Raw genomic sequence first — 26,681 nt, 5'->3', positions numbered from 1 at the left:
AAGATAATAAAACATATGAGTCAGTAGATGTGTGGATAGTGGAGCAGCTTTCATCCTCTCTGATGTTAGAAACTGCAGCTACAACCTGATACTCAGAAAAACTCACTGAGAGAGACTCACTCACCTGCTGGCTCTGGAACCTGCAGACGGATGATTCTGATTGGCTTAGAGTCAATGATGGCTCTTCTTTCCCGTCTTGAACCAGCTGGTTTAACTCGACACTCATATGTCCCGTTGTCGATGCTGTTCACATTCTTCAGAATTAAAGACACGTCTCCGTCCTTCAGATCTCTGTCCACCAGCTCCACCCTGTCCTTAAAGGACGGATGCTGGTGGTCTGTCTCCAGGTGTCCATCTCTGTATAAGAGGACGTACTCTGGCTCCAGGTCAGGTCTGGTCCACTCTACAGCTATGATGGAGGAATCATCAGCCTGACATGGCAGAATGACATCATCTCCAGGCACTGGTACCACAACCAGGTCTGAAAAACAATAATAAACTACTATTAATAAGAAGAAGACAGAACAACAGACTCCAGCTGCTCTCACAGATATAAGATAGATAGATAGATAGATAGATAGATAGATAGATAGATAGATAGATAGATAGATAGATAGATAGATAGATAGATAGATAGATAGATAGATGTGACTGCAGCACCACGGTGGTTTAAAACATCTGTTTCCTATTGTTTAAATCCACCAATCACAACACAGCATGTCACAGACAATTTAATAGCTATACTGGTTATATATTGCAGATATCCATATTTAAATTCTTCTTAGTCTAAAAGAACATATCGTCATTCTTCCTAGGACAAATGACCTCAATTTTGTTATTAAGGCTTTCAATTTCAGATATCCGAAAAAAAAAAAAATCTGATATTCACCGTCTCCTCTAGATGTAGGTAGGTGGACCAACGTATCTGTCTCAGTGTATGCATTGTCTTAGTCCGGCAGCGCGCCGCTGCTAGCTTAGCTTAGCATAGTGAATGGAATGTCAACTATCAGGTCATTTGGTTTTTACTTGAGGAAGGTTTATTGAAAGTAGGAAGTACTTTAAGTTTAAAGTGGGGCTTTGACTTCTGCCCAAAAATCATATTCAAAGTTTGTTTGTTTATTAATATTTGAATATATTCAAATATTTATTAATAATAATATTTTATTAATAATATTTTGACCATTAAATATTTTGAACATTAAATGCCTTCAGACAGGTAATGATGTTTTCAGAAGAACAACCGCTGCTACGACTGTTTATTATTATTATTATTATTATTATTATTATTAAAAGTCAGACTCTGGATTAAACACAAACAGTCTGCTTTTCGGTCAGGAAGGTCAGAGCTTTCTCCGTAGCCACGCCAGAGGTCTGATGGTTATACTGGTGCGCTGGTGTGTTGAGCCGGTGTGTGTGTGTGTGTGTGTGTGTGTATAGATAGATAGATAGATAGATAGATAGATAGATAGATAGATAGATAGATAGATAGATAGATAGATAGATAGATAGATAGATAGATAGATAGATAGATATTACCGCTAGCTTCAGAGCGAGATTTTTTCATGCTTAATGACTTATTTCCAAGAAACGACGAGCACATCTCTGGTAAACACAAGAATTAAAGTGGTGCTTTTAACATGACTCTTTGTGGAGAAACTCAGATTTACAGATCTGTCGATTAAATCAACTAATCGATTAGTCGATACGATTGAACGAGTGTTAGTCGACTCAGAATTTCTTCAACCCGAGCACAGCCCTAGTTTGAATATTAAGGGCTGCCTAACATTTGTTTGAATATCAAACAGTTGAATTATATTCGAATAACGAAGTTCAGAGTCAAAGCCATAGTTTAAGGTTACAGGAGTAAAATATTCTCTAAATGTTGAGATGATTGGAACTGATTGTCTCTCTGTCTGAGTCTCTGGGACCAACTCATCATGGGAGACTCTAGAGGAGCTGCAGCTACAACCTGATACTCAGAAACACTCACTGAGAGAGACTACCTCACCTGGAACCTGCAGACAGATGGTGCTGATGAGTCTGATATGGTTACTAACAGCAGATTTAACTCGACACTTGTATGTTCCAGCATCGTGTCTGCTCACATTCTTCAGAGTTAAAGACACGTCTCCGTCCTTCAGATCTCTGTCCACCAGCTCCACCCTGTCCTTAAAGGATGGATTCTGCTCATCTGTCTCCAGGTGTCCACCTCTGTATAAGAGGACGGTATCTGGCTCCAGGTCAGGTCTGCTCCACTCCAAGACTCTGATGGAGAAACCAGCAACCTGACATGGCAGAATGACATCATCTCCAGGGTACACTGGTACCACAATCAGACCTGAAAAACAATAATAAACAATATAAATCAATAAAAGTCTGGGTGGTGGTACTTTATTTGTAAAGACCTCCATCAGGTGTAACACAGCAGAAGGGATGTTAATGATCAGAGATATCAGAGGACTTTATTACCACGAGGTCAACACATGAAGAAGCTCCTCACTGAGATACGTGTTGACATGACTCATCAATAGTTCAGGTCTAATCCTTCAGGAAATGTTGTTTAATATCAGATCTGATCTCTTTTATAGTCAGTGTCTCTCAGCCCTAAGGGCCATTTTATGTTTCTGAGTTAAATCTACTCCGTGGCTACGCACGGAGGCGTGGAGATACTGAGACTACGATGTGCAGCCTGATGTCACCTTTAAAAAATCTTTACTACAGGACACACACACACACACACACACACACACACACACACACACACACACACACACACACACACACACACACGTTGATTAATGTGCATTGTCCTAATCAAATAAATAAATCTTATTCTGCATCCGACGGGCCTCTGACATCAACTCAGCAGCCTGTCAGTAGTCAGTGTCTCTGTTAGACAGAGATGTGAAGGCAGAAGTAGACTCTGACGACATATTTGGTCTTCGTCATCACATTGTTGAGACTCAAGATGGCATAGACCACCCCCACTTTAGATTCATTTCACACGTTGTCTGTACCTTTCATAAGTTGAGACAACAAAATGTGGCTAAGGTTCACACTCTGCAACTGAGAGGAAAAGTCTGAGGAAGAAACTGAGTAAGGTAGAGTGGTTAACCTGTGTTATAGACTTTAATCATTTATGAAGCTGTAATAAATATGAAATGTTTTGATATTAGTTAAATTATCAGAAAAATAACGAGTCCTTGATTTTGTCTTATAATATATCCATGTTATGCTGGGTAGCTCTTACATCACACTGTACTGCAGGCTTGCTGATGGACAGAGTAAACCAATACAATTCAAATGTTTAAATTAATTAACATGTATTTCCAAATATGGATAATCACACCATTGTAGCCATATTGCTGCAGTAGGCTGGCTAAGGTAAGTAGTGATAGTCTGAGCTGTGTTACTGGTACACGGGTCCAAGATGGCGCCCGCACGTAAACATGAACGCTACAGTCTTTATAAACTATCTTTAACAAACTGTCTGTACACTTACAGTTCTCAATGCTTCGGTTTACATGTAGGGACCCTCATTATGCTACCGTGGAGGTGTGGTGCTGTTTTATACCTTGGTAGTGGTGTAGAAGCTCATGCTAATGCTCGGTGGGAAACGTTAGCGTTTTAAGGTTAGGCCTACAACATTAATCCGAACCGAGCCAGAACTAACTCCAGCACCGGGTGATAACGGTGATAACGGCAGTACCGTCCGGGGAACAGACCGCATCTCCCGGGACTCCGAGTCTGGCTGGCCGCGGTGTTGGGATGAATATCTCCCCTTTAGCGGTTAGCTGCTCAACTAACTGACGGTAGCTGCTACAAATCACATCAATAAAACGTTTATGTGGAGTAAACTGCAGCTATTTAACCAGAATGACATGAATAAACATTACTAACATTATCCATCAATCTTTTCACAATAACAGCTGATATTTACCAGAAGCTGCTTCAGACAGAAGGATCAACAGGAGCAGAAATGGAGCCATGAGATCTGAGAAAGGAGACCTGCTGCAGTCTATGTATCCCGACACGGTTCTCTCTGACAGTATAATATACTAATATATATATTTAGAGTACTATCTCGACGCTACGACTATAGGGAGCAGAGGTGGCTCTGATCGGCTGTGATGTCTTCTTTAATTACCACCGACAGATCACCAGGAAGGGGTCGGCTGTCAGTCTGGGTCTATATGGACGGAGAGGCACTTTCACAGCGGTGCGCACACAAGGGAGGGGCTGCTGCTGCTGCTGCGGCTGAGTATCTGAGTGTACTTGGTAGGTTCTTCTTCTTCTTCTTCTTTGGGGTTTTACGGCAGCCGGCATCCAAAAAGTTGCATTGCTGCCATCTATGGAACTAAGACCTTAGTGCACTATATCCGGTTATACAACCTAGTGACTACAGGGAGAGGTATGTAGGCAGTCTGGGTGGATTTGCACCAGAGGGGCGGGACTACAGCTCTGGTTACAGGCGGAGCTGAATCTGAAGGAGAATCTAACCCTAAACATACCTACTGTAATGCGCACTGCGGGTTAATTAAAGAGAAATGCCCCAAACTATCTTATCAGCAGGCCAGAGTTTGATTAATTTCACAAGTATAGTTAGTCTTTGATGGTGATACAGGTTAACAACGTTAACTACCGCAAAACAACAGCATAGGCGGACGCGTAGGCCTACCTATATATTCGTCATGACTCATTTTGTACCCACCACTTTTTTTTGAAAACCTCGAGCTCAATTAGTTAAAATAAATAAAGTTCATAACACATATAATCTTTGAGCTACATTAAACCACGTTTTTATTCATTTACATTAGTAATCTATGGACAGAGTCTTTCAGAACCTGAGCTGAGCGAAAGAGAAAGAACATGGATGCGTGTCTGTCCCCAGCACAGTTCAGACTAACCAAACTGACGGCCATGGTTATATAGCCTAGGCCTTAACACTGCTCCAATCCCCCCTTAATACAACATAATTATAATAACATATTTAAGAATCCAACCAGTACCATGAAACAACCGATAAACTAAGAGACTAAGACGTGAATAATTGACTATAATAAGAGATATTCTGACCTTCTCCCTATAAACCCAGAACAAACACACTTCCTATTCAAACCGTGTTCACAGTTCACACAACACACCAGTTTAACTAACATTACATTATACACACAACACACCAGTTTAACTAACATTATATTACACACATAACAGGATTCATACATACCATTAATGAAGCCTTATGTCCGAGAGGCAGCGATACCTCACCCTGTCCGCGTAATCCACCACACTGCAGTTTACTGGTCTAAAATGGCGCACAGGCAGTGCTCAAATATACCAGGCTCGTTGGAGATAAAGTGCGCCTCGTCTGTAAAGTAGCAGCGAGCATACCGCTCTCAGTCACCAGCCGTTCCCAGCAGACTTCAGGCTGAACAGGAAGTCACAGTTTGCTCCCATTCCGATTTACTAAAATGTTATCAGACCCATTTATATACACAGTCTCCAGTTGTTGTTATTCAGACAGAGTAGCTGTCAGAATGCTCTACATGAGATCTGTTGCTGATTTTAATAAATAACAGACTGTAGATGATCTGTAATCTGATCAGATTTAGTCTCTCTGACTTCTAAACATCACTATCAGACTCACAACAGGTGTTCTGTACACAATAAGGCTTTAAATCAGACAAATAACAGTTAAAATCCCTCTGATTCAAAATCAATAAAAAGTTGATATAACGTCATCATGTTGAGTTGATTCTGAACCAATCAGCTGTTAGATCAGCTGAGAGGCCCTGGGTCCGCCTGGGTTTTTATTTAGTTTTTCTCAATTAATTTATAGAAAGCATTTGCAGTTACAAACAACACATACAAGTACACATACACACAACCACAAAACAGTCACGTGATGTCACACATTCAGAGATCAGATTCCTGCGACCGCATTGGTTCAAGTCAAATTTCTAACGGGAGGTATTTGAAATGACTCGTGCGTGATCCTGGTCTGTTAATTACTTGGTGATATCAGATTGTCCGACATGTGTACTACTACTAGTATTACAGAGAAGAATGTGGTTCATTTAAATGTTGAAACCGCAATAGTACACATCCTCCACACATCCTGCTGGTTCCCTTCTTGTGTCTGTCAGTCCCTCCCCTTTCTTCTTTGTCTCTCTCTCTCAGTCCCTCCCCTTCCCTTCTTCTGTCTCTCTCTCTCTGTCCCTCCCCCTTCCCTTCTTCTGTCTCTCTCTCTCTGTCCCTCCCCTTTCTTCTTCTGTCTCTCTCTCTGTCCCTCCCCTTTCTTCTTCTGTCTCTCTCTGTCCCTCCCCTTTCTTCTTCTGTCTCTCTCTCTCTGTCCCTCCCCTTTCTTCTTCTGTCTCTCTCTGTCCCTCCCCTTTCTTCTTTGCCTCTCTCTGTCTCCCCTCCTTCTGTTTCCTCCCATGCAACCAAACAGTTGCTTTTGTTGGTTTTGTCAACTTATTTATGACAAAACCAATACTGTCTAATACATTTAAACATGTTACATAATATTTGTACATGAAATCCTAACATTGAACTATTTATGTAAAACCGTTATTGTTAGTTAAACATTATTCAGACTTTCATAAATCCAGTCTCATTATCAAAAGAAAGTGAAATGTAGGCTATTGTAAATATAAATCCATCAATGTATCTGTTTTAAACACTTTTACATTTTCTCTTAACAAGGCGATATCTTTCTATAAGACTAATTAAAATCATAAATAAAATACAATAAAGTCTACATGAATCCTTTCATAATAAAGTCTGATATTTACCAGAAGCTGCTCCAGACAGAAGGAACAACAGGAGCATTAATGGAGCCATGAGAGCTGAGAGAGGGTAACCTCTCATCTTTCTCTCCTTCCCTGTTCTCTCCATCTCTTGATCTGTTTCTACCCCACTGCTTGTGTTTCCTCTGCCCTGGTGCAATGTTGGAGTGCTTCTACAAAGTAGCAATGTGCAATATAATAACACTATATACTATACCCGGTCCATGCTGCCCTCTGCTGGACTCAGTGTTCCTACTAACTGTTCCTCCATGTTGTTTCTGTCTACACTGCGCATGTGCAGCTGGCAGATAAACAATGAAACATACATATCTACAGTATATTAACATATAAACATACAAACTTTACTGCTACATTTTTGCACTTCACATGGAGAGCTGTCCTCTAATAACTGAACATAAAACAAACTCAACAATAACACTGATGATAAGAACATGGAAACTCCATCAGGAGCATTTCTGTGTTACATCATCCCTTCCTGTGTCTTTCATTCTGAGTCACAACTTGCTTCTGGTGTGCATTGACTGGAGGTGTGTCTGCTGTACAGAGGGACAGAGAGAGAGAGAGAGAGACAGAGAGAGAGAGACAGAGAGAGAGTGTGTGTGTTCGTGTGGGTAATGACGCGTAATGGTTGTACCCAAACATACCGGCTAAGTTTTGACAGTACAGTAACAGCGAGATGAACCCGTCTGCCGTTCAGCCTTTTCAGTTTGAACCCGAGCACACCGTCGGCTTAAACCAGGAGAATAACGTGGAAGAGGGTAGGCCTACTCAGGGGTTACGTGATGAAACTGAAGAAGCGAGAGTGGGGCCAAACCGTCGGTGTCTGTGCGGCGACTGCTCGCCAATGCCAAGCGAGAAGGAGAGCGTTCGCTGTAGAGAGCTCCGCTTCTTGTCAGCAGCTGTCCAGGAAGGCTAAGATCAGATATCTTATTATCGGTATAAATCATTTCCTAATTCGTCCATGAGCCAGGGCCCCAAATTTGGGCCATCGGTATCATCTCGGGGAACAAAGTCTCATTGTCAATATTCTATAATATGGTGCTTGGTATCGTTGGAAAGGGGACCTTTTAGGCTTTCATTTAAGCCCAGTACTGAATCTGTCTGACAAACACAGAGGTCACATGACTTCTTTAAACCAGAAATAACACACATTTTCTCCCAATTTCCGCCTAAACTGTATGCTTTCTTTTATCTCTGGGGCATGAAGGAACACCAGGGACACAAAACTCAACAACTTCAGTACTCAAGGCACTCTGATGATTCAGAAAATGTACAATATACCCATACTATTTATATGTGAGAGCCTTAAATTAGACTTATGCAGCCAGCGCAAGTCTTCAAAATAGAATGGAGCCAATAGAATACCCTATTAGTCCAGGGCCAAATGCCCTCTTTATTCATCTACAGTTGTAATAAAAAGTAATTGTTTCAATAGTGTTGTCAACATAACACTTGTAAGTGGTTTAACAAAATGCTTCTATCATGTATTTTGATATTCAGCCACTTTCAGTTAGAAATGTTGTCAGCTGGCTTCTCCAAAATGTTGACCCCTTTCCAACAACACCAAGCACCATATTATAGAATATTGACAATATCCCTACCACCCCTGCACTGCTATCCTGATTTTTCTAGTACTAGGGGTGTATACCTTACCAAAAATCACTATGAGATAGGGCTGGGCGATATATTGGCTACAAAATAAAGATCATCACCATGGCAACAGACACATGAGAACCACCACTAGAAAACTCAACAGAGACCCAACTCACACAGTTCAACTACAATGACCGTAGCAGGTGCTACAAACCAGAGATATTTAAACAATATTAACCCCACAGCAGCTACACACACACACACACACACACACACACACACACACACACACACACACACAAGTGTCCAGTGTTAATAATTAAAGATGCCGATCATGTGCCGAGGCTTTGAGAAGAAAGAAAGCATGATGTAATGCAGTCAGACAGCCAGCAGGAGGCAGCTTTCACCCTGTTCTCCAGAGGAGCATTTCACTGGGAAGTCTTTCACTGACGGGGAGTCTGCAGAATAATCAGCTCCACCACTAGAGGGACAAAAGGCCCAGTGGACAGACAGGAACAGAACTGCATTCATGCGAAAAGAGTTAATGTATATGTTACATACAGTTGAGTGCATCTGTTTTCTATCAGATCAGCAGTTTGTCTGCATGTAAACATGTTTCTGTGTTTCTTAGATCGCCGACTTGGGCGTCTAAAGATACCGGAAGTCATTAATTTTCAATGGAAGCTGGCTTCTCTCAGCTTCAAAGAGCGTCAAAACTGTCGGCGTCGCGTTTTGGGCGTTTTGAGCGTTTTGAGCGTCAATCAGAAAGTTGAACTTTGGTCAACTTTATGGTAATGAGCTATGACGCCGTTCAGCGGCAAGCAGCGGCAAACGGCAGCAACCAATCGGAATATAGACGTCCTTCTCGCTGGCTGATTCTGGAGAAACATACGATGTAAACTTTTGTTCCTACCAAGACATTAGTTCCATGAAAATGGAGGGAAATCTCATAATCGCCGTTGCTGGGTTCCCCTATCATTTATGATGTGACGTTGTTTGCGTTGTTTGCGTACACACACCGTACGTACGTACACACCGGTGTGGTTCTTATGCCAAAAGACGGTAAAGAAATCTCTAAAAGACGTGTTCATTTGATTTCTGAGGAGGAAGGAGAAGGCTTGGGTCCAATTGAAAGATTAAGCAAAAGGTTTAATGAACAACACGATGAAAACGACATGACAAAAACAATTAAACACGAAACACTGCCAGCAGTGGACTGAGTTGACATGCCTCCTCTTCAGGAATTACATCAATCAGCCCTGAGACATTCTCAGGTTCGGAATTATATTCCTGTGGAATTGTGGGTGTTTCCCTGAATGGAAACTGTCCCAGGTTAAAGAGACACCTCTGATTTCAGGTTTACTCCAGGTCACAGACAAAGGTCGTCTATCATGGTAGTGCCGATTGACAGTATTGTTTCAGTGTTCTTTTCTAGCTACAGTGTTCATTTAACTAAATGTATATTTTTTATCAGACATCACCAATGGATTAACTTTTTACAACCTAACAAGACACACCCATGAAGCTGAACTGATTCTAACAAGACAAATATACAAAACTAAAACACACACATTTAGACACAACTATATACATAATTGAGTCTTCAGCTTCATAATAAAGAAATAAAATAAAGATGATCTGAGAGTTGATTCCAACTGTGTTTGGTCCAGATGGTCCACAGAGAGAGAAGAGGAGACTGAAGTCATGAAGGTAGCAACTCCATGATTTTAGAGAGAGTCACTGAGACTAGATTGTTTTTAAAGCATGTGAACATACGTACATAAACTCTGACTCACACACATGCAACACTTTACAGGAAGCAACAATGATTCCTAGGACGGTTAAGGAATGCCTCTGATTGGCTAGCACTTCATCGGTTGGATTGGTTAGATTTAGGCATGAGGAGTGAGATTGGTTAGGGTTAGGGTAAACATACCAGGGTAAGCCAATCAGAGGCAGAGTAAGGCGGGACATGTCTTCACCATCCTAGGAAACATAAACTCTTACAGGAAGACAGAATCAGACATAATGATGACAAGATGAACACAAAGAGATCTACAGTACAGGCCAAAAGTTTGGACACACCTTCTCATTCAATGTGTTTCCTTTTTATTTTCATGACTATTTACATTGTAGATTCTCACTGAAGGCATCAAAACTATGAATGAGCATATGGAATTATGTACTTAACAAAAAGTGTGAAATAACCCGAAAACATGTCTTATATTTTAGATTCTTCAAAGTAGCCACCCTTTGCTTTTTTGATAACTCTGCAAACCCTTGGTGTTCTCTCAATGAGCGCTTCATGGGGTAGTCACCTGAAATGGTTTTACCTTCACAGGTGTGCTTTGTCAGGGGTTAATTAGTGGAATTATTTCCCTTATTAATAAAAAAAGCAAAGGGTGGCTGCTGAAGAATCTAAAATATAAGACATGTTTTCAGTTATTTCACACTTTTTGTTAAGTACATAATTCCATATGTGTTCATTCATAGTTTTGATGCCTTCAGTGAGAATCTACAATGTTAATAGTCATGAAAATAAAAAGGAAACGCATTGAATGAGAAGGTGTGTCTCCTCTTTCCTTTCCCTTTCCAGACAGAGGAGTGCAAAGGTCTGAAATCACTCTTCATTTTCTGTGGAGCTGCATTGGCTGTGTTCACTGTTAGTTGATTGTCAATTCTCTGCAGCGGGATCTGTGAACCTACCTCATCTCAGCACTGACAAACTGCCTGTACCGATGACTATATGTGTGTCTGTGTGTGAATGCTTTTTTGTGTTTTTCAAATGTGCATATTAAGTGTGTGTGTGTGTGTCAGGTACATGATAATGAAATACAAGTACAAAGAGACCCAGCAGAGAGACCCCCAGACCCACCACCCGAATCCTTCTTGCCATTCAGTCCTAACTTGGACAACCCTCCCTGCAGAGTAAGCCGTGCAAAGTTGCCAAATTTACTTTGTCCTTTTTTTTTCAGCAACATATCTTTAACAGCTATGTAAAATACATTTACCCAAACTAATGAACTTGCTAAACACTTTTTCCAACATTTCATTCTGATTAACAGGTAACAGGAAGAATCCTTTAACTGTCCATCCCAGCTATCATTTCTGGGCACCTTGGATTGGGCGAGGCACACGAAGGTCCAACACTGTGCTAAACACAGAGTTTTTAAAAGCTCAAGGTCCAAGAAACTCAGCAGAGACAGATGACATCAATATTACTGAAGACTCTCCAATGAATTGATGAATTTGAAGGTATCCTCCACATCGTTTGTATCACCCTTTATTTTGTTCTTTTCACAAAGGACTCTCATGGGATCTTTGTCTGTTATAGGCCTACAAACTGCAGGACAGTTGTATGCAAGCAAAGTGGCTTTTTGATGCAGTTGAATAGACTGAAGTCACAACAATAGGCCTAAATGTTAGTGGGGATAACGTTTACTGAATTTATTCTTTCCCTTGACCTACACAGGTGGACGCACTGAGCACACTCTGTAAGGAATGTGGTGTCGACTCTTGCGGTTCTAAGATAGATAGATAGATAGATAGATAGATAGATAGATAGATAGATAGAAGACAAGTTACGTTGGAAGAGGAAGGCGGGGTGACCTGTGGGGAGTATATTCTGAGGATCCCCACCCTGGATTCTGCAGCCATTTCTGCCAACTAACGGCAGGATTTCCTGAGGAGGGATAACATGATCTGCACAAGAATACAAAAATAAACATGTTCCAAGACTGCTTTTTATTTTTATATTCTATATTGTTTTCACACTTCACTGGGACAGACATAGCTGCTTATCAGCAAGGTGAGAGGGCATGAGAGATGGGAGGCTCCAGGTTGCAGCCAGAATGAATTTTTTTGTTTGACTATAATCTGCATTTATTTTATAGACGGACATATATTTTTAAGTATTTTATTCATCAATAGGATAGTCTGCATTTATCTTGTAGACATATTTATCTTCAGTATTTTATTCAACAAAAAATATATGACGTATTTTATTCATTAGCATGATAGTCTGCATTTATCTTACTGTTTAGTTAAAAAAACCAGATATATTTTAAAGTATTTTATTCACACGCTTTTACTTTGAAAAGTAGAAGCTCAGGGAAGCTTTTGCTGAGAAAAGTAAGAGATATTTTTTAAAGTATTTTATTAAAGTATTTTATTCCGGACAGCACCAGGCAGGGCGGCATGACACGGGACGCTCCGGGCTGCAGCCATACAGTCTTGCATTCAGATGGCGAGACACAGGAGGTCAAAGGTCACTCTGTGTGTGTCTGTCTATGTAGAGGCGTTTAGTTTAATTTGACTCACTTTAATACATTTCATTTATTAATTAGGAAATCCCCAGTGTTTGTGTGCTTTTTACTTTTTAAAGTAGTTTTTAAAATCTGTAATTTTATTTTTCAGTATGTTTGGTTTAAAGTATTGTACTTTGTTACATCTTACAGTTTATTTTTTCCTGATGCCATGGTACTATTCTCACAAGTATGTGGTAATATTTCACAACCTCGTGTATAAATAAACCAACAAATCATTAAAAAGTTCCTCTTTACTCTGAGTAAACACACACACACACACACACACACACACACACACACACACACACTTTGGAGCAGCTTTATTTGTGTAAAAAGAGTAAAAAACAACAATGAATATATAAAAGTTAATAGACATGTAGACAAATAAAGTATTTACCAGAATAAGATAGAAGAGTTTAAAGTGCATTAAGGTATCTGAATGTTAAAACTGAGTTATCAACTTCCATCATGTCTCTGATCATTATTATTACATCCATTGATTCATATTAAATAATTATCAACCGATTTCAAAGATCATCACTTTGGTATAGTTCACATTTCATAACATTTCCTTTAGCAAAGATCATGTAAATCTATTTCATAGATAATAATACTGTTTAAGGTCTTATTTAGAGACTGACTCGTCCTCTATGTCCCTCTGAGATAATCTGAGCTGCATCAGATGATTTCATAATTACAATAACAACAATATTCACAATGTTATCAACTCCTCAGTTTAAACTATTCAATGTAAGTGCATATTATATCATTAGCTGGAAATATATTATTCTTAGAAGGCAACACAAGGCTTTATATGGCCGAGCAGAAAACAATCATTTAAAATTCCCTCCATATAAAATGTATTATTACCAAAACACCAAACAGAAGACATGTTGAAGATCTCTCTACACCTGGGGCCTGTTTCACAAAACCAAGATAAGGGATTAAGCCGGGATTTCCTGGTTATCCTGGATGAATTTAGACTTGACTCGGTTTCACGAAAGCAGAGGCACATAAATCACCATGGAGATTTATTCTGTGCAGCTAGCCTGGTCCTGACCAGGCTAACAGCCAGGCTAACAGCTAGCCTGGTCCTGACCAGGCTAACAGCCAAGATTTATTTAATCCTGGAACCTTTTCTGTTCACTCAGCAGTGGTTTTACCCTTTTCTTATCAGCCTGGATTAAAATACAACAGATGCATATTGCTGTTCATTTAAGTACTGTTATTAGTTAAAGTTGTGACCATTATTTTTTTTTTATAATTATAAATTTGTCATTGTTACTGTTATATTGCTGTATGAAGACGGCTGTTCATATTGTTGTAAGAAGTTTGATGAATATATTACGGCAGTTGAGATAATTAGAAAAGGCTGATAACATTTAAAATGAGTTTTAAATGAAGTCTGTTACTAAGGGCAATACATACAATGCTGTACATTTCTATAGTTCCCCAATGCACCTTAAATTATTTTAGTTTATAATTTCTTTTTTTATTCTTTAACAATAAGGATCATGTTTGTTCTGCTTCCATGTGCATTGTATTTGGCATTCTTAGCACACAATTTGTGTTGTCCAGTAAACTGGGACTATAATTTGGGAGGATTGTACAATTTTAAGAACATATCCTAACTGTACAATCCTCCCAAATTATAGACTTAGTTCACTGGACCAGTAACTATCTAGTGATGTAGGCTACTGTACATTCATGTAACAACAGGGAGAGGACACCTTAATGGTTTTTGACCTTATATTTTGCCTCGGGGGGAAATAACTGATGAATATACTCTGTTCCATTCATGTTTATAGTGTGCATGGAATTTATCACTTTATTATCTTTATAGTTTCTAGATTTTACAGTGCAATTTCTTCAGTGTTTTTATTTTCTATGTCCATATATACCAGGGAGCAAGGCATATAATATGTAGAGAAGGAAACTCGTCCTCTAGAAAAAATAAAAAAAAACGCGACAAAGCGTGACAGTTAATAGCGGACAGACTAAATGATAGTCTAAAAATATACATTTATGAACTACTGCTCTTAAATGAAACCATTCAAAGTGTCACTTGTCATTTGCAAAAACGAACACCTGTACGCATTAAAAACGAGTAGTGGAAGTTAATATGACTTAGGAAATTAATATTTTAGCCAAAGCGTACAATTGTTAATTTGTGCAAATGATTAGTTGCCTAATCATTGAATGGTAGGATTATGACGATTTTCATTCAGAGCAGAGGTCAGTTAATGTATATGTTTAGTCTGCTTACACATTCAGTCGGTCCGTGATCGTCTGCTGCTTTCTCTCACTGTTTCAGTACAGCGGCCGTGTTATTTTCTTTTTATTGAAATAATGTGTTTCAAGTCATCATACTTCCACAAGAAGCTGCTGCTCACTCTGTATAAAGTAGCCTATCTACAATGCGTATTCTCCATTTTAGCATCAGGAAATCTGTGATCGACCTTGCGGTCTTTTGTGGAAATCCGTGGACGCGCATCTATCTGAATTAGTTCAGCCTGGCTCGACCTTCGTGAAACGCACCAAGCCAGGATGCACAGATTAGACTAGGTCAAGCCTCGCTTTATCAGTTATTCTGGATTTATATATTCTGCTTTTGTGAAACAGGCCCCTGATTAGAAGATATGTGGGGGGTGCTCCGTCTGCTGATATTTACAACTAAAGAAACATAATTTTCTATTTAAAGCTTCTAGTGCTGATTACACATTTAATCCGTTTAACGGAGCAAAATATGTCTGCATTGCAGCAGAGTTTAAATAATCTGAACATCTCTGCTGTTGAAGTACATTTTTACTGACTGTAGTTTGTGAGTACTCAAAAGCAACTTGTACTCAGGTAAAATATATTCTAGGTTCTCTAAAGCTAGAGTTAATATGAAGTGAACTCTCAGTCTGACCCTCCTCTGGGACCATCTCAGCATGGAGACCCTAGAGGATCTCAGAGCTCCAGATGATACAGATCCCAGATTCTACTGGTACACAGACCCTCCACCACGATAAGGTGGAGGTGGAGATTTACAGAGGGGGATATTATTATTGTCTTTAAAAGTAACAGAACTTTTACTTGAAAAAAAAGTATGTTTTTCATAGAGGGAAGAGATTGGTTGAGAAAAAACAAACAGAAGATGTGCAAACACAAAGAAAGTAGAAAGTGTTGAATATTTACAACACGATAAAAACACAGTCAGGTGGAAAAACCTCTGGGAGATGTCAGACGAGCGTATCGCCCAATGCTTCATCATCATCATCATCATCATCATCAGCAGCAGCAGCAGCAGGTTGTCCTGATCTGTTGTCCTCACGTCTTCTATACATCAGGACACCAACCACTGCAGCAGCTACAAGAACCAGTCCACCTGCTACCAGTCCAACGATGAGGACTACAGGAGAGGAGTTTCTATCCTCAGGACCTGAAGATAATAAAACATATGAGTCAGTAGATGTGTGGATAGTGGAGCAGCTTTCATCCTCTCTGATGTTAGAAACTGCAGCTACAACCTGATACTCAGAAACACTCACTGAGAGAGACTCACTCACCTGCTGGCTCTGGAACCTGCAGACGGATGATTCTGACTGGCTCAGAGTCGATGTTGGCTCTCTTTTTATGTCTTGAACCAGCTGGTTTAACCCAACACTCGTAGTCCCGTTGTCGATGCTGCTCACATTCTTCAGAATTAAAGACACGTCTCCGTCCTTCAGATCTCTGTCCACCAGCTCCACCCTGTCCTTAAAGGATGGATGCTGGTGGTCTGTCTCCAGGTGTCCATCTCTGTACAAGAGGACGTACTCTGGCTCCAGGTCAGGTCTGGTCCACTCTACAGCTATGATGGAGGAATCATCAGCCTGACATGGCAGAATGACATCATCTCCAGGCACTGGTACCACAACCAGGTCTGAAAAACAATAATAAACTACTATTAATAATAAGTCAGAACAATAGACTCCAGCTGCTCTCACAGATATAAGATAGATAGATAGATAGATAGATAGATAGATAGATAGATAGATAGATAGATAGATAGATAGATGTCACTGCAGCACCACGGTGGTTTAAAACATCTGTTTCCTATTGTTTAAATCCACCAATCACAACACAGCATGTCACAGACAATTTAATAGCTATACTGGTTATATATTGCAGATATCAGTATTTAAATTCTTCTTAGTCTAAAAGAACATATCGTCATTCTTCCTCGGACAAATGACCTCACTTTTGTTGTTAAGGCTTTCAATTTCAGATATCCCAACAAAAAAATAAATCTGATATCCAGAAATGATTTGTAGATTTCTGTTCCTCCTTAAAGGAACACGCCACCGTTTGTTGAACTCGTGTTATTCACCGTCTCCTCTAGATGTAGGTAGGTGGACCAACGTATCTGTCTCAGTGTATGCATTGTCTTAGTCCGGCAGCGCCGCTGCTAGCTTAGCTTAGCATAGTGAATGGAATGTCAATGATCAGGTCATTTGGTTTTTACTTGAGGAAGGTTTATTGAAAGTAGGAAGTACTTTAAGTTTAAGGTGGGGCTTTGACTTCTGCCCAAAAATCATATTCAAAGTTTGTTTGTTTGTTAATATTTGAATATTTATTAATAATATTTCATCAATAATATTTTGAACATTAAATGCCTTCAGACAGGTAATGATGTTTTCAGAAGAACAACACACTGCTACAACTGTTTATTATTATTATTATTATTATTATTATTATTAAAAGTCAGACCCTGGATTAAACACAAACAGTCTGCTTTCGTCAGGAAGGTCAGAGCTTTCTCTGTAGCCTACGTCAGAGGTCTGATGGTTATACTGGTGCGCTGGTGTGTCGAGCCGGTGTGTGTGTGTGTGTGTGTGTGTGTATAGATAGATAGATAGATAGATAGATAGATAGATATTACCGCTAGCTTCAGAGCGAGTAGACAAGCTAACATATTAGTCCATTAGTCTTAGTCCCCTTAGATTTCTCTAGTCCATTAGTCATGTTTTATGCTTCACCTAACTCCATCTCTCTCTCTGTGTATAATCTATGAATTTGTTTCAATTCTACTAAAACCAGAGAGGGTCGATCTGGGCTAATCCCAGCCAGCTCCAAGTTTCACCTCCAGTCAATAAAGAACTCAATGCAATACTTCACATGCTACTGGGCTGATGAATTAGTATCTTACAATCAATAGAGAATTTAGAGCAGTATTTGCCTTCAATTAAGCAGTTATTTATAGCGCTGCTCCCTCTTAATCGATTAATCGGTGGTTTTGGTCTTAGTCAACTTAGATCTCTTTAGTCCATTAGTCATGTTTGATGATTTTTTTTCATGCTGAATGACTTATTTCCAAGAAACATACGAGCACATCTCTAGTAAACACAAGAATTAAAGTGGTGCTTTTAACATGACTCTTTGCGGAGAAACTCAGATTTAAAGATCTGTCGATTAACTCAACTAATCGATTAGTCGATACGATTGAATGAGTGTTAGTCGACTCAGAATTTCTTCAACCGAGGACAGCCCTAGTTTGAATATTAAGGGCTGCCTAACATTTGTTTGAATATCAAACAGTCGAATTATATTCGAATAACGAAGTTCAGAGTCAAAGCCATAGTTTAAGGTTACAGGAGTAAAATATTCTCTAAATGTTGAGATGATCGGAACTGATTGTCTCTCTGTCTGAGTCTCTGGGACCAACTCATCATGGGAGACTCTAGAGGAGCTGCAGCTACAACCTGATACTCAGAAACACTCACTGAGAGGGACTACCTCACCTGGAACCTGCAGACGGATGGTGCTGATGGGTCTGATATGGTTAGTATCAGCTGGTTTAACTCGACACTTGTATGTTCCAGCATCGTGTCTGCTCACATTCTTCAGAATTAAAGACGCGTCTCCGTCCTTCAGATCTCTGTCCACCAGCTCCACCCTGTCCTTAAAGGATGGATTCTGTTCTTCTGGAGTCAAGTGTCCACCTCTGTATAAGAGGACGATATCTGGCTTCAGGTCAGGTCTGGTCCACTCCAAGACTCTGATGGAGGAACCAGCAACCTGACATGGCAGAATGACATCATCTCCAGGGTGCACTGTTACCACAATCAGGTCTGAAAAACAATAATAAACAATATAATCAATAAAAGTCATGATATTGCTTAAGACCTCCATCAGGTGAAACACATGTTAATTATCAGAGATATCAGAGGACTTAATTACCACGAGGTCAACACATGAAGAAGCTCCTCACTGAGATACGTGTTGACATGACTCATCAATAGTTCAGGTCTAATCCTTCAGGAAATGTTGTTTAATATCAGATCTGATCTCTTTTATAGTCAGGGTCTCTGACCCCTAAAGACCATTTTATGTTTCTGAGTTAAATCTACTCCGTGGCTACATACGGAGGTACGTGGAGATACTGAGACTACGCTGCAACCTGATGTCACCTCTAAACAAATGTAACTACAGGACACACACACACACACACACACACACACACAGTTGGATATTTGAAGCAGCTTTATTTGTGTTCAAAGAATAAAAAAATGTACAGCAATGAAATATATAAAAGTAACAATTCTGAATCCAAATATAGAGTATTTATATATAAAGTATTTATAGACTAAAACAGTTTAAGGCACATTAAGGTTAATGCTGATTACCAACTTCCATCATGTCTCATTAATGATCATTATTACTTCATCATCCATTCATTCATATGTCATCACTTCATTATCAACGGATTTCAAAGATCACCACTTTGGTATAGTTCACATTTCATAACATTTCTTTTGGCAAACAATACACACACGGTTGGATATTTGAAGCAGCTTTATTTGTGTTCAAAGAATAAAAAAATGTACAGCAATGAAATATATAAAAGTAACAATTCTGAATCCAAATATAGAGTATTTATATATAAAGTATTTATAGACTAAAACAGTTTAAGGCACATTAAGGTTAATGCTGATTACCAACTTCCATCATGTCTTATTAATGATCATTATTACTTCATCATCCATTCATTCATATGTCATCACTTCATTATCAACGGATTTCAAAGATCACCACTTTGGTATAGTTCACATTTCATAACATTTCTTTTGGCAAACAATATTCACAATGTAACCAAGTGCACTACCCTATCTCACCCATAGTGTTCTATATATTTACAGATGTAAAATGAAATAACTGAAAACATGTCTTATATTTTAGATTCTTCAAAGTAGCCACCCTTTGCTTTTTTATTAATAAGGGAAATAATTCCATTAATTAACCCTGACAAGGCACACCTGTGAAGGTAAAACCATTTCAGGTGACTACCTCATGAAGCTCATTGAGAGAACACCAAGGGTTTGCAGAGTTATCAAAAAAAGCAAAGGGTGACTACTTTGAGGAATCTAAAATATAAGACATGTTTTCAGTTATTTCACACTTTTTTGTTAAGTACATAATTCCATATGTGTTCATTCATAGTTTTGATGCCTTCAGTGAGAATCTACAATGTAAATAGTCATAAAAATAAAAAGGAAACACATTGAATGAGAAGGTGTGTCCAAACTTTTGGCCTGTACTGTATATCTATATTATTCTTACTTCTAGTATAATGTCACTGCTAAATTGCACATATCTGTACATGTTGTTCATATTACATAGCCATATTTATTCTGCTCTTATAAGGTAACTGCTAATACACTGCACATATTTCAGGGTTCTTGCATCATTTTAAAAGTAAAATGTAATGCTTTTTAAGACCTTTTTAAGACCTCAACAAATAGAATTTAAGACCCAAAAATGTAATAACAATTTCTTTGGAATACTCAATCTATTGCCTCCTACAACAGAAATTAAAACTTAAAGTTTTCCATTTGTTATCAATTATGTGCAATGTGTAAACTCTGCAAAAATACTTTTTCATGAGACCTTTTTTTCAAATTAGGAGACCGTATAATAACTAACAATAACACTTCCAACATTGTTTGGCCAATACAGACCTAAACCCAATCAAAGCTCACAGTTGGCATTTACCATTTCTTTTTCATTTTGTTCCTTTGTGATGCAGAACAGAGCCAACATAAGATACATAAATTGGATTACACTAAACAACACAATGCATTGCATGAAGGAACCATATAATACTACTATTACTACTACTACTACTACTAATAATAATAATAATAATACTTCCAACGCTTAAAGCAGTCTCCATCATAAATAAGCTCAATAATGAAAGTCCTCAAAACAGCCTGTCCCAAGCCAAAAAGTTGACAAATAATGTACATGACTCGTAATGAGAGAAACCAATGAATAGAGAGGGCCATTGTTTTGTAACATGAAAATTGGCTGAAAATGTAATACCTACAGTAACTTTATGGTAAATTTAAGACCTTAATTTTCCCGGATTTTAATTTAAGACATTTTAAGACTTTTTAAGGACCCGTGGGAACCCTGTATTTATATTTAATTTATATATTACTCTGAACCACCTTCTGTTAACCAGCTGTACACTAGTGTCTACACTGCACTATATGTCTTGTCCTGTCTATACTTGTGTATCACATTGCACTTTTAGGCTCTTTTTTGCACTTCTGGTTGGACACACACTGCATTTCGTTGTCTTTGTACTTGAGGACAACGACAATAAAGTTGAATCTAATCTAATATACAGCACCTGAGAAAGCAGTCAGGTGTCAAGAGCTCCGGGAGTTGTCAGACGAGAGTATCGGCTGATGCTTCATCATCATCAGCAGGTTGTCCTGATCTCTTGTTCTTACGTCTTCTATACATCAGGACACCAACCACTGCAGCAGCTACAAGAACCAGAACACCTGCTACCAGTCCAACGATGAGGACTACAGGAGAGGAGTTTCTATCCTCGGAGTGTCCTCTGTTAGAACCTGAAGATAATAAAACATATGAGTCAGTAGATGTGTGGATAGTGGAGCAGCTTTCATCCTCTCTGATGTTAGAAACTGCAGCTACAACCTGATACTCAGAAAAACTCACTGAGAGAGACTCACTCACCTGCTGGCTCTGGAACCTGCAGACGGATGATTCTGATTGGCTTAGAGTCAATGATGGCTCTTCTTTCCCGTCTTGAACCAGCTGGTTTAACTCGACACTCATATGTCCCGTTGTCGATGCTGTTCACATTCTTCAGAATTAAAGACACGTCTCCGTCCTTCAGATCTCTGTCCACCAGCTCCACCCTGTCCTTAAAGGACGGATGCTGGTGGGTTGGATCCAGGTGTCCATCTCTGTATAAGAGGACGTACTCTGGCTCCAGGTCAGGTCTGGTCCACTCTACAGCTATGATGGAGGAATCATCAGCCTGACATGGCAGAATGACATCATCTCCAGGCACTGGTACCACAACCAGGTCTGAAAAACAATAATAAACTACTATTAATAATAAGAAGACAGAACAACAGACTCCAGCTGCTCTCACAGATATAAGATAGATAGATAGATAGATAGATAGATAGATAGATGTGACTGCAGCACCACGGTGGTTTAAAACATCTGTTTCCTATTGTTTAAATCCACCAATCACAACACAGCATGTCACAGACAATTTAATAGCTATACTGGTTATATATTGCAGATATCCATATTTAAATTCTTCTTAGTCTAAAAGAACATATCGTCATTCTTCCTAGGACAAATGACCTCAATTTTGTTATTAAGGCTTTCAATTTCAGATATCCGAAAAAAAAAAAAATCTGATATTCACCGTCTCCTCTAGATGTAGGTAGGTGGACCAACGTATCTGTCTCAGTGTATGCATTGTCTTAGTCCGGCAGCGCCGCTGCTAGCTTAGCTTAGCATAGTGAATGGAATGTCAACTATCAGGTCATTTGGTTTTTACTTGAGGAAGGTTTATTGAAAGTAGGAAGTACTTTAAGTTTAAAGTGGGGCTTTGACTTCTGCCCAAAAATCATATTCAAAGTTTGTTTGTTTATTAATATTTGAATATATTCAAATATTTATTAATAATAATATTTTATTAATAATATTTTGACCATTAAATATTTTGAACATTAAATGCCTTCAGACAGGTAATGATGTTTTCAGAAGAACAACCGCTGCTACGACTGTTTATTATTATTATTATTATTATTATTATTATTAAAAGTCAGACTCTGGATTAAACACAAACAGTCTGCTTTCGTCAGGAAGGTCAGAGCTTTCTCCGTAGCCTACGTCAGAGGTCTGATGGTTATACTGGTGCGCTGGTGTGTTGAGCCGGTGTGTGTGTGTGTGTGTGTGTGTGTATAGATAGATAGATAGATAGATAGATAGATAGATAGATAGATAGATAGATAGATAGATAGATAGATAGATAGATAGATAGATAGATAGATAGATAGATAGATAGATATTACCGCTAGCTTCAGAGCGAGATTTTTTTCATGCTTAATGACTTATTTCCAAGAAACGTACGAGCACATCTCTGGTAAACACAAGAATTAAAGTGGTGCTTTTAACATGACTCTTTGTGGAGAAACTCAGATTTACAGATCTGTCGATTAAATCAACTAATCGATTAGTCGATACGATTGAACGAGTGTTAGTCGACTCAGAATTTCTTCAACCGAGCACAGCCCTAGTTTGAATATTAAGGGCTGCCTAACATTTGTTTGAATATCAAACAGTTGAATTATATTCGAATAACGAAGTTCAGAGTCAAAGCCATAGTTTAAGGTTACAGGAGTAAAATATTCTCTAAATGTTGAGATGATTGGAACTGATTGTCTCTCTGTCTGAGTCTCTGGGACCAACTCATCATGGGAGACTCTAGAGGAGCTGCAGCTACAACCTGATACTCAGAAACACTCACTGAGAGAGACTACCTCACCTGGAACCTGCAGACAGATGGTGCTGATGAGTCTGATATGGTTACTAACAGCAGATTTAACTCGACACTTGTATGTTCCAGCATCGTGTCTGCTCACATTCTTCAGAGTTAAAGACACGTCTCCGTCCTTCAGATCTCTGTCCACCAGCTCCACCCCTGTCCTTAAAGGATGGATTCTGCTCATCTGTCTCCAGGTGTCCACCTCTGTATAAGAGGACGGTATCTGGCTCCAGGTCAGGTCTGCTCCACTCCAAGACTCTGATGGAGAAACCAGCAACCTGACATGGCAGAATGACATCATCTCCAGGGTACACTGGTACCACAATCAGACCTGAAAAACAATAATAAACAATATAAATCAATAAAAGTCTGGGTGGTGGTACTTTATTTGTAAAGACCTCCATCAGGTGTAACACAGCAGAAGGGATGTTAATGATCAGAGATATCAGAGGACTTTATTACCACGAGGTCAACACATGAAGAAGCTCCTCACTGAGATACGTGTTGACATGACTCATCAATAGTTCAGGTCTAATCCTTCAGGAAATGTTGTTTAATATCAGATCTGATCTCTTTTATAGTCAGTGTCTCTCAGCCCTAAGGGCCATTTTATGTTTCTGAGTTAAATCTACTCCGTGGCTACGTACGGAGGTACGTGGAGATACTGAGACTACGATGTAGCCTGATGTCACCTTTTAAAAAATCTTTACTACAGGACACACACACACACACACACACACACACACACACACACACACACACACACACACACACGTTGATTAATGTGCATTGTCCTAATCAAATAAATAAATCTTATTCTGCATCCGACGGGCCTCTGACATCAACTCAGCAGCCTGTCAGTAGTCAGTGTCTCTGTTAGACAGAGATGTGAAGGCAGAAGTAGACTCTGACGACATATTTGGTCTTAAATCATCACATTGTTGAGACTCAAGATGGCATAGACCACCCCACTTTAGATTCATTTCACACGTTGTCTGTACCTTTCATAAGTTGAGACAACAAAATGTGGCTAAGGTTCACACTCTGCAACTGAGAGGAAAAGTCTGAGGAAGAAACTGAGTAAGGTAGAGTGGTTAACCTGTGTTATAGACTTTAATCATTTATGAAGCTGTAATAAATATGAAATGTTTTGATATTAGTTAAATTATCAGAAAAATAACGAGTCCTTGATTTTGTCTTATAATATATCCATGTTATGCTGGGTAGCTCTTACATCACACTGTACTGCAGGCTTGCTGATGGACAGAGTAAACCAATACAATTCAAATGTTTAAATTAATTAACATGTATTTCCAAATATGGATAATCACACCATTGTAGCCATATTGCTGCAGTAGGCTGGCTAAGGTAAGTAGTGATAGTCTGAGCTGTGTTACTGGTACACGGGTCCAAGATGGCGCCCGCACGTAAACATGAACGCTACAGTCTTTATAAACTATCTTTAACAAACTGTCTGTACACTTACGGTTCTCAATGCTTCGGTTTACATGTAGGGACCCTCATTATGCTACCGTGGAGGTGTGGTGCTGTTTTATACCTTGGTAGTGGTGTAGAAGCTCATGCTAATGCTCGGTGGGAAACGTTAGCGTTTTAAGGTTAGGCCTACAACATTAATCCGAACCGAGCCAGAACTAACTCCAGCACCGGGTGATAACGGTGATAACGGCAGTACCGTCCGGGGAACAGACCGCATCTCCCCGGGACTCCGAGTCTGGCTGGCCGCGGTGTTGGGATGAATATCTCCCCCTTTAGCGGTTAGCTGCTCAACTAACTGACGGTAGCTGCTACAAATCACATCAATAAAACGTTTATGTGGAGTAAACTGCAGCTATTTAACCAGAATGACATGAATAAACATTACTAACATTATCCATCAATCTTTTCACAATAACAGCTGATATTTACCAGAAGCTGCTTCAGACAGAAGGATCAACAGGAGCAGAAATGGAGCCATGAGATCTGAGAAAGGAGACCTGCTGCAGTCTATGTATCCCGACACGGTTCTCTCTGACAGTATAATATACTAATATATATATTTAGAGTACTATCTCGACGCTACGACTATAGGGAGCAGAGGTGGCTCTGATCGGCTGTGATGTCTTCTTTAATTACCACCGACAGATCACCAGGAAGGGGTCGGCTGTCAGTCTGGGTCTATATGGACGGAGAGGCACTTTCACAGCGGTGCGCACACAAGGGAGGGGCTGCTGCTGCTGCTGCGGCTGAGTATCTGAGTGTACTTGGTAGGTTCTTCTTCTTCTTCTTCTTTTGGGGTTTTACGGCAGCCGGCATCCAAAAAGTTGCATTGCTGCCATCTATGGAACTAAGACCTTAGTGCACTATATCCGGTTATACAACCTAGTGACTACAGGGAGAGGTATGTAGGCAGTCTGGGTGGATTTGCACCAGAGGGGCGGGACTACAGCTCTGGTTACAGGCGGAGCTGAATCTGAAGGAGAATCTAACCCTAAACATACCTACTGTAATGCGCACTGCGGGTTAATTAAAGAGAAATGCCCCAAACTATCTTATCAGCAGGCCAGAGTTTGATTAATTTCACAAGTATAGTTAGTCTTTGATGGTGATACAGGTTAACAACGTTAACTACCGCAAAACAGCAGCATAGGCGGACGCGTAGGCCTACCTATATATTCGTCATGACTCATTTTGTACCCACCACTTTTTTTTGAAAACCTCGAGCTCAATTAGTTAAAATAAATAAAGTTCATAACACATATAATCTTTGAGCTACATTAAACCACGTTTTTATTCATTTACATTAGTAATCTATGGACAGAGTCTTTCAGAACCTGAGCTGAGCGAAAGAGAAAGAACATGGATGCGTGTCTGTCCCCAGCACAGTTCAGACTAACCAAACTGACGGCCATGGTTATATAGCCTAGGCCTTAACACTGCTCCAATCCCCCCTTAATACAACATAATTATAATAACATATTTAAGAATCCAACCAGTACCATGAAACAACCGATAAACTAAGAGACTAAGACGTGAATAATTGACTATAATAAGAGATATTCTGACCTTCTCCCTATAAACCCAGAACAAACACACTTCCTATTCAAACCGTGTTCACAGTTCACACAA

At 39.4% G+C, this 26,681-nt stretch overlaps 1 protein-coding gene across 3 annotated transcripts in view; it reads right to left on the bottom strand.

Annotated features, from left to right (window-relative positions):
• The window catches only part of LOC114574049 (coxsackievirus and adenovirus receptor-like), a 253,603-nt gene that overhangs the window by 223 nt on the left and 226,699 nt on the right, over window positions 1-26,681 (bottom strand). For all 3 annotated transcript variants that reach the window (XM_028606343.1, XM_028606345.1, XM_028606344.1), the window contains 4 exons: window positions 23,556-23,700; window positions 21,897-22,078; window positions 2,009-2,153; window positions 125-481 (listed from right to left, as the gene is read on the bottom strand). In XM_028606343.1, coding sequence (XP_028462144.1) covers window positions 125-481; window positions 2,009-2,153; window positions 21,897-22,078; window positions 23,556-23,700 — 829 coding nt within the window. The remainder of the gene's footprint in view (window positions 1-124; window positions 482-2,008; window positions 2,154-21,896; window positions 22,079-23,555; window positions 23,701-26,681) is intronic.

The sequence above is a fragment of the Perca flavescens genome, chromosome 19, assembly GCF_004354835.1.
Source record: "Perca flavescens isolate YP-PL-M2 chromosome 19, PFLA_1.0, whole genome shotgun sequence".
In the NCBI taxonomy this organism is placed as follows: Eukaryota; Metazoa; Chordata; class Actinopteri; order Perciformes; family Percidae; genus Perca; species Perca flavescens.
The sequence above is the reverse complement of the archived record's forward strand: the minus strand, read 5'-3'. Positions and strand labels throughout refer to the sequence as shown.